Genomic DNA, 10,087 nt, shown 5'->3' with positions numbered 1-10,087 from the left:
ACTTCTCCTATATGTAGGGCAATGCACACTTTTGGGGTAGGTCAAAATTTTTGGAAACCCCTGAAATCTGGGGTAGCCCGCTTGTCTTTAAAAGCGACCATTTATGTTTGCTAGTTGGGCCAAAGAGATGCATTATAATTGATACTCATGGTCGAAAGGGTCTACCTGATGTAAGCCAGTCTTTGTAATAAATAAGGCAACATAATATGAAAAGAGGAATTACCCATGAAAATCACTCTGTCCTTGATCAGCACTGTCTAATGTCAACACTGTCTTGCCACTTGTCAGATTCAGTACTTGGACATGTCTGTCCTCACCACCAACTACCAAAAAGTCCTGCTGGGAAAGACAGAATTATAGAGATAGAATATGATCAAAGTTGTAAGTAAGTACTTTCAAGCATATTAGTTTTAAACCAAATCATGTTTTCTGAAATATTACAAGTGAACATTTTGAAAAATTCAATTAATGTTAGATACATTTCTACAATATAAATTAAAATAGGCTACCTAAACTGACCACCACCCAATGAGTGGCCTCAGTCTCCAATGAGTGGCCTCCGTCTACATTACTACCTGAGCACAAAAAAAAAGCGTGCCTCTAAACATACACATCTTAGCATTCACACATCAATGGACTTCGCAGCTTTCTGTAAACATCTGATCAAGAAGAACAGCTACCCACTTATACAATCTACCAGCTCACAGAAGTGAGTTTGCTGAGAACATGAGGTAGATCTACAAACATCCTCTTTACACGTCAAGCAAAAATTCTCCTTTCTAAAAAAGCATTTCAAACTCCAAATTGAAAAGAAATTGTGTTTGTACCTTCTACTACAACATGTACAAAGTTTTGATAATAGTAACAACATCAATGCAATTATAACAGTATGTTGCAGTGAAAACAAATAAAAAAATTTTCTACAGAAAACAAACCCCTAAAAAAGATAATCTAGATCCAATACTTACTTTCACAAGCACAAGACAGTTGATACGCCAATCCATAGTCATTACATTAACAGTTTTTGTGTCCTGAAACAGCACAAAAATGATAATCTTCATTCCCTTTTCGGAAGAGATAATTATACAAAAAGGTAAAATGAGGAATAATATCACAATGAATGAGGAAAATTTTTCCAATATATACAGTCCAACCTGTGTAAGACGGCCACCCATTGTCAAGAAGAAAAGTGGCCGTACAAGACAGGTGGGGGTCTCAGGGAGGCTTGATCAAAATGAAGAAAACAAACCGCTCCCTTCTGAGATCCCAACCGAAGGTAGCCGCATTGTTGTTTTTGTTGGGTCTTTTTTTAAATTAGCTTTTCTTTTTGCTGTTGCTGATTTTGTGAAAGGGTGACAATAAAACAAAATCTGTCAGATCAGGAAGACTGAGTGCCATGTTAAAACAAAACACGGGTCGCCACTACTGAGAGAACGAGCAATGCTTCTGTCGCAAGTTCATGTTGACGTCCATTGTTACTGTGTTACACACTGAAAACAGTGATTACTCATCTTACTTATGATTTGTGTATGAGTTGTGGGCGGAGCTTATGGGTTATGAGGGATCACACTCTTAGGCTACTTCACCAGCAGCTGAATATTTATTGTTAGCTATTGGTCAACAGTGGGAGGGGTCTACACAGCATGATTGGTTGGAGGGACTACCTAACAACGACAGGTGATTGCATTATGACGGATTGTCCACAACGTCAGGGGCTAATACATGATTTATTACAAAACTTCAGGCGATGAGAGAGGTGGCCGTCTAAGACAGGAAAAAAATATAAGGGGGAGAAAGGAACCTGGCCATTTGTACAGGTGGCAGTCATGGCAGGTTTGACTGTATCCACATAAAGACTGCTTAGCATAAGACTTCATCGTACACCATTTTGAAAAGTGATATGTGATGAAGTCTTACACTGACCAGATGATATAGAATGGTTGCATCTCAAAGGTTATTTTATAAAAGGTTGTAAGCAGCACTGTTTAGAGCCAAGTCTTTTGGTATTCCCTCTTTCTCTATTTGAGAATTAAGAATTCACAGTATCAAAATGCTTTAAAAAATATTTAACACATATAAATGGTGAAAAATGTGATACTAACAATAGCAGGTGGACTATAACTTCCAAAATGTAAGGGACCGGTCACAAATGATGTCAGCTAAAATTTGGCCAATCCTCATCTTTCCCAGGACCCCCCCAAGTTGACATCAACCAAAATGTACGTATACATTTAGAAAGAACCTGTACAGGATGCATTTTATAACTCCTTTGACCTTTATTTTAATTTCTAAAAATAAAACTATTGCTTATTAACACTTTCGTTGCCTTATGACGTACTTGGTACGTCATGAAAATGCACAATTTTTAGCGCTGTGTCGTACCATCCATGAAAATTTGCAAAATTTGCCGCTCCTAGTTGCCTATATGATGTTACATGTATGTCACGCTAATAATCAGGCTCTTATTCTTCTGTACAGAGTTTTAGCAACAAACGCTGCGTAGATTCGTATTCTGGAATAAAAGATGCACATATTGGTACCAAATTTGCTAGTATTACTTTACTGCAAGGCTTGCAAGCGATCGATAAACACAGATCTAGGCTTGCGGGCGGCCGCATGCTCTCGTAAAATGTAAACAGTGAAATGACTTTAAAAAGTAACATTAATTCACTTTTTGACTTAGATTTGCAGGTTATCGAAAATATGGGTAAAATGGGAGGAAATGGGGAATAAGAAAAGTGAGAAAAGAGACAATCGAAGACCCGGTGCCCGAAATATGTCACGAGTGCGCTAGATCTAGATCGCGCGTCCATTAACACTGAGACATTAGGCTGCTGTCTTGGGAAACGAGCTCAGCTGAAAATCAGTAATGACAGTAGGGATGCATACCCCCTGGCAACGAAAGGGTTAAAGGATACAACAAAGGAATACCTGAACTGTCAAATTATTAATTAACAACTTTAACCTACCAAAATAATTAAAACAAATAGATTGGATATCACAGCCTGGAAAATAACCAAAGCAAAAAGATTGAAGCATCATCTCAGGTTGGGAAAAATAAATATCGAACAAATCAGAACACAAAAATGAATATTTAATATTTGTTTATGCATGGCATGTATTATTTAGCAATATATATGGAAATGAACGATTTGACAAAAATTAAGTAATCATCCAAAATTTTGAGTTGAGTTGAAAGAATCTTTATAAACAAATTGTAATTAGATTTAAAAGAAAATAAAAGAGGTCCAGTTTTTTAACTATGTTAATACAACAATGTGGTCCATAATATTTTCTATTTTTTCTTCGCTTTTTTATCTTTTCTTTTTTTCCTAACCTTTTACAGCATCATGGTTGATGTTAACTTTGTAAGGACCCCCCCCCCTCCCAATGTCAATTTTTGTCAACTTTTCCCAGACCCCCACCACCCCCCCTCCCCCGAGCTGACGTCATTTGTGAACGGTCCCTAAGAAGGCAGTGGTTCTTTAATTCCATGAGTTCCAACCCTGTTCATGACATCATGAAGAGAGCACTACAGCCTAACTTTCACATGGTCAAAAACATTCATTTGAAAAGATAAATAAATAAATAAAAAATATATTTGACTTAACATAAGAAAATATGATCCAATATAATGAAACAGAAAAAAAACCTATAAATTTTTACCTCAATATCACATATTTCAATTCTTCTGTCAAACTGCAAAACGTAGCGATCTCCAGAGGGTGTGAAGAATATTGAGAGGGCGACTGAAACAAAAAAATTTTAGTTTGCTGATCATGGATTAGAGCTCCAGTTTGAGTGCAAACAATGTCCTTTAGTTTTTGAGAAAATTCCCTTAAAAATGATATGCTAAATCGAATGGCAGTAATCCCAACGCTTTATTTCAAACAGACAGCTCCATAAATTTTGTAACATTGTGAGCCAATACAATGCTTTAGAGCAATTTTTAGATGTTTTTGCTCCTTTCCTCAAAATATTCATTTCTCGGCTTCAAAAGCTAAAAACTAAAAAATAATTAAAGAGAAAGACATGAAATTTGGAGGGTAACTGCACCATGCAGTTCCAAATAAATGAGGCTTGCTTTTTCTAATCTTAGGACAAAAAAGTTTTTAATTGATTTTTTGACTTTGCGTTTTTGACTATTTTTGCCATTCACTAACATGCAAGTTTTTTAAACGTAATAAAATTATTAATATTTACAATTTCAAGAAAAGCTAGCGTCATTTTCTAAACATTTGTGTGCAGATTACAAATATGAAATTAGTTCATAAATAGCATGAATGGATTTTGAGTTTTTAGCTTTTGAAAATGGTCCTTCAGATAGCCCGATCTCACACTAATTTACCATTTCTATGATTATGTAACTAATAATGATTCCCAAAACTGAATATTTTTAATCCTTAAATGGAATACTTTGAGAAAATTAGAAGAAAACAAGTAAAAATAACTTAACCGTAGATTTTGGTGCTAAGAAGTAGAGTGTGGTCTTAAGGCAACAAAACACCTTTTACAAAAGTTCAATAAAACCATTTGTATCGACTGCTCAGTGTAAGACTCCATCATACATCACTTTTCAAAATGACAGATAGCGGAGTGCTACACTGAGCAGGCAATATACTGTCTAGACTTGGTTTATAACTTTGGCAGAAAAATACCCAAAACTTTTTCTTTGGGAGCCATACTGGACAGACTCCAAGTCTTCGACTGTCAATAACCAAGGTGTCACGAGAGCCTTCAAGTGCTTAGTTCTTATCAAAGTGCTAAATCCTACCTACCTATGGAGAAAGCAACAAAGTCTACTAACTGCGCATGTATAAACAGGAAATCAAATTCAGTCCTTTGTCATAAGAGATGAGCATTATACCCCATGGTTAACTAATCTCTATGATTCCATTCAAGCTGTATATCAAAAGGAGAAATTAAATTCTAGAGAATTATACCACACATATTTTTAGCTTTAAGCAGAGCACGGTAAATTTCCTTTCATTCGTACAAGCTGAATGCTAAAAAAGTTTTGCCCTTAATTAGTTCCTACCATCCTGAAGCTTTCTTTGAAAAGCCAGTTTCCCAGTCAGTAGATCCCATGTGAGAAGGCTTTTGTCACTGCCAGCAGAAAAGCCCAACTTTCCCGTTGGATGAATCCCCACTGTCATAACTTTAGCTCTGTGGGGAAACCAAAATCAGGATATAAAAGCAAAAGCTTGCAAAATAAACTACAGACAGAATAATGAAGATAAAACCTTCTATCTTGTCAACTACTCTCTTCACCTGTTTCTACAAATAATGGTTCACACACAGTACTGATGTGTCTTTAGCTTAAAGAGAAGGTGTGGAATCTCACATCAAAAGGTGTTCAATAATTGGTACACAGACGACTAAAGTTACCAAATCTGACATCAAGGGTATATACCTAAACATGAGAAGATACAACACAGTTATCTATCATGTAAAAAAGAAAACTATGCAATGTCTTAACATCCTTCTTCATGTCCTTTCAGAGGTGACCATTTCTGAGCATTAAAATTTAGCCAAAACTTTTAAGTTCACACAAAGGTCAAAACATCAACACTATTATGAACTTTTTATAAAGTCAAATACCCCCATAGTATGGTCCACTACAATCAATACATTTATTTGGTGTGCAAAGTTGAAGATCAAAACATTCACTTGCCATAATGGTACAAGCTGATTTAGTAAAACAAGACGCTTACTTCCTTTTTAACCCTTAAAAAGTCGACATTCGTACTGAATAGTCGCAGTATCATTCTTCTTTTCCACTTGTTTTCATTGCTTATCATAAATATATTCTTGCCTGTACTGCAAGTGTGTTCTCATGTTACATAATCAAATCTTCATTCTTTTCTAAACATTTTGGTACATTATAATAATACAAGCTTGTAGCAGGAAATCTGTCCTTTTTTGTGAAGGAAATGTTAACGTATGCATACTTTCAATTAAAACTTGCTGCTACAACCCAGGGAATAGGTTATAGTTTTAGTGGAGGTTTTAAGGCGCTCGCAACTGCATAAGGTCATATGAGCGCCAGAAGATAAGAGGTGTTAAAAGAGAGTAACAAACATAAAAAAGAAGAAGGGGAGACAAGGACGATAGATGTTTGATAGGAAAGAAGAAGCAAACCACACCTGAGCACCCGCCAACCACCCATGGGAATAGGTTTACGACTTGAGTTCATGGACTCTACTACAACAGAAGATAACTGTTATAGTATATGTGACATACTTTTGCATGCTCAGCCTTAAGGGGCAACTGAGACAAACTTGGTAATAGTAATAGTGCGGGCTGAAATTGATACGAAACTAAAAACTATTAAACTCTAACAGTTAACTTTAGAACCTTAAGCCCAGTAGCAGTAATAAATTTGTCTGGACATACTTATGGCCTTTTAGAGTCCTCAACAGCTCCCAGTTCTTGGACTTCCACATGCAGATGGTCCCATCTTCACTGGCAGAAAACATGTATCCCTTTCCATAGAAAGTGAGGCAGTTGACTGTGCCTTTGAGAAACATTTTGAGAAGACAGAATATAATTTATACGTGTCAAGATGTGGTGGAATCAGGTGTTCGTCAATTTTTGGGCATGTGGAATTATTGATATCATCTGAAAGTTTATTCATTTTCCTTGCTTTCAGTGAAAAAAATATCCATTTAGTTTGAAAAGAAGTCGAGATATTTGCGATTGAAGAAGGTGGGGCAGCCTGGTTTCAGTGGTTTAACTAATGAGGAAATGGCCTCCAAAGTTTGGTAACTTCAATAGCTTAAGAGTCCTTGAAAACTGAAAATTACATACTTTGTGCCTTTAAACAAGGTTTTTCAGTAAAATTCACATGGAAATGTGTTTTCATATGAACATAAATGGTGTTTAGCCTGACTGGTGGCAATGCCTTTTTCTTCGATTTCATTATTTTGATGAGTGCCTGATTTCACCATGATGCCTAACATATCAACAATATTCTAAAAAATAAACATGACAAAATTATGTGAGAGTACATTGATGAAACCAATTACATTTGAACTTTGAACTTTACCATTTTAGTCATAACTTAAGTTATGAAATTCAAGGTACAAATGGAATAAATTTGAGAAACAACGCTGTAGCTACTGATTTCTCTTGTTACAGAGAAAAAAACGTATAATCCTGTCCCCGAAGTATAAGAAACTGCCTCTGCATTCCCAAATGATTTTTTAAGTATCTCACTACTGCCATCTAATACTCATAATGAGTACCCGTTCTCATTATCTGTATGATTATAAACTAGTACTTTGTAAAATCAAAATGAAATACAAAACAGCAACATAAAGCGAAGAGACTGAACTTGTTCACACATGTCCCTGACCTGTGTGTTGGAAGACGCCTCCAATTTCTTTTCTTCGCTTCAGGCTGTGTAGCCTAACAGAATCATCTGTGCTGCTGGAAGCCAGTATACCATTTGATGAAACTGACAGGCACCTCAAGGCACCTCTGTGGGCATCATCTGTAAAACTTGTCTCCAAAGTGCAGTTCTAAAATCCAGAACAGAGAAAAATTGAATTGTGAAGACATTTTGGAGTAATGACTGAATGAAGCGCTGTGGTAAACAAATTGCGCTGAGTCTATTAATTCGCACCTAGAGCGGCATTGCCGGACGTTTCAATAGCCGAACATACCGACACTTCCGTGGTATGCATATCTATGAGGTCAACGGAGAATGTTAGCATAGAATTAACTGAAAACTAGGGTATAAAGCAAAAATAGAGTTTTTCTTCTTTCTTTGAGTTTTTGAATGGTTGAAATAGAATTTAAAATGGTGCGAGTGTGAATTTTTACAAGCAAATATATAAATGACGAAATCGAGAGTGCGATGGAGTTGAACTTGGACAAATCCAAGGAAACTCTGAAAGTGAAGCAATCTTGACCAAACAAAGACACATTAAAAGTTTATTTCTCTCTACCGTAGTATCGTATTTCAAGTTTAAGACTGGTTATTTTTTTAACTTGACATATATTGAGAGAAATCTAAAACTTTTTTAATTGTCCATGCCCATACTGTACCACAACTGAAACTGGCTAGTTGGGAGAATTTCTTTTCCTAATAGGCTTATCATTGTATAAAGTTGTGTTTTGTCCCGCAGATCAATATCATAAATTATTTTGTAAATTTTTATAAATTATCTAGGCCTTATGACTAAAGTGCGCCTAAAAAAAGAAAAAAATATAGATCTACGATGTCTCACCCAGGGTGAGAATAGAAATATGATCGACCTCTCACCCCGGGTGAGACTTGCCACCGTAGGCTATTCTCACCCGCTAATTTCGGAATACTTTCTATCGATGTGGATGATCAAATGGATAAAGGCAAAGAAAAGATTACGTTATAGCACAAAAGTAAGCTAATTTTATCGACTACAAAGATGCTATGGCTATTTCACTTTTCGAATCGAGCCAAACTACGCGGGTCGCCATTTTGTTTTGCCCGGAAGTTCTCGCTCTACTCCTCTCTCTTTCTCTCTCTCTCCACTGCCCACAGCCAAAATTGTACGCTTTTAGTAGGCTAACCGTAGTAATGGAACGTTTGTTCACGGCACAGAATTCTACAATTTTTCTGTTTTATCACAGTGTAGAATTCTGTGGTTTAGGCTGAACGCAAAATTGGTTGGCCTAGATCTAGGCTATAACGGTGAACGCGCACCGGGTGAGAATAGCCAAAAGACTCGCCTGCACTATTCTCACCCCGGGTGAGAATAGAGGTGGCCAAATTAAAGTGGTACAGTGGAGTCCACTTATAACGAGTCCTGAAAAACGAGAAGTTATAAAGATACTGTTCTAAAACCCCGTTTTTTTTCCTTCTTTATCTTTGTAAATAAAATACTGCTATTGCGCAATCAGATCGTTAGGCGAGTCGGTTATAACGGAATATATTGCTGCTGCTGTGCACAGCGCACAGACCAAGTAAACATTATTATAAAACCTTGCCAGTTGAGAAAGTTGTCGGTGATCCAGCAAAACAAGGAATGGGAGAGCCCACGTGGACCAACAATGAAGGCCGGAGCGAATGAGTGGGGAGGGTGCCTCTCACTTCTCTAGTGCGGGATGGAGAGGTCACAATGCTGTGATTAGATGGATGGAGTGAATGTATGACGTGCGCGAGCAGACGCAACGCATCACAGTGTGTAGTGGGGTGGGGAACAACACTGCGGGCGAGTTAGCCTAGAGCCAGAGCCCCTTCTTTTTGATCGCCAAGGCCGATTTGTCAACATTGCTAGTGCTAGAGAAAGAAACCTGATTCGATTTTTGATCAGGTAAGACCTTGAGATCATGTTGAACAAATCATCAGGGGAAATACAAAAAGGAATAAACAGAACGCCAATTAATCATAGATTAGGCCTACTTCACTATTTCCCTTGAATTTATTATTGGATCCCTTGTAACGAGAATCCTGCTATAACGGACATTTCGCATCGGTCCCCTCCCTCTCGTTATAACAGGATTCCACTGTATTAGAATCATATTTTCGTTATAAATTAATTCTCTATAGGCCCTGTTCTCTAATAACATTAACTTTACTAACGGCCTAGGCCCTAGGCTAGGCTTAGAAGCTAACCCAACCCCCTTTTCAAAAGTTTTTCTAATCTAGATTCTTAGAATCCCAACACAAGCCCGAATAAAGTTACGGCCGATAAAGATATAATGTTCCAGTACTATTGGGCCAAAGACAGACATTGATTCCCCGATTCAAAGTGGAGAAGCAGAGACAGGGAAAGGAAAAGAACTACGTTTGCTACTTACATTGTTTGCAACACTTTGTACTGTCCTGAAACCCAAAACCATGTTTTCATAGGTTCCGACAATGATTTCAATGGACTCCATCCTGTCGATACTTTGCAGGAAACAAACTTAACACAAACTATTATTCCTTGGCCTTCGGCTTACTAATCTACAAATAGTCTTTTCCACTGGTTTGGTGTCTTTGAGGAGTCTAATCTCATCACACAGATCTATACATGACATAGAAATCTAGACTCTTATCATCTCGCCATGCTTTCAGTCAGTGTTGTAAACTTTGGTGATCTTCAATTACAGAAACAAC

The 10,087-nt window shown here is 37.1% G+C and overlaps 1 protein-coding gene across 2 annotated transcripts in view; it reads right to left on the bottom strand.

Annotated features, from left to right (window-relative positions):
* LOC101849696 (p21-activated protein kinase-interacting protein 1-like) overlaps positions 1 to 10,078 on the bottom strand; it is a gene marked incomplete in the record, with an annotated part of 14,035 nt that extends 3,957 nt beyond the window's left edge. For both annotated transcript variants that reach the window (XM_013082852.2, XM_013082853.2), the window contains 7 exon segments: positions 224 to 339; positions 969 to 1,031; positions 3,667 to 3,749; positions 5,039 to 5,166; positions 6,397 to 6,517; positions 7,358 to 7,523; positions 9,787 to 10,078. In XM_013082852.2, the coding sequence (XP_012938306.1) occupies positions 224 to 339; positions 969 to 1,031; positions 3,667 to 3,749; positions 5,039 to 5,166; positions 6,397 to 6,517; positions 7,358 to 7,523; positions 9,787 to 9,867 (758 nt within the window).
* Positions 10,079 to 10,087: the final 9 nt, after the last annotated feature.

The sequence above is a fragment of the Aplysia californica genome, unplaced genomic scaffold (assembly GCF_000002075.1).
Source record: "Aplysia californica isolate F4 #8 unplaced genomic scaffold, AplCal3.0 scaffold00196, whole genome shotgun sequence".
Taxonomy (NCBI): Eukaryota; Metazoa; Mollusca; class Gastropoda; order Aplysiida; family Aplysiidae; genus Aplysia; species Aplysia californica.
The sequence above is the reverse complement of the archived record's forward strand: the minus strand, read 5'-3'. Positions and strand labels throughout refer to the sequence as shown.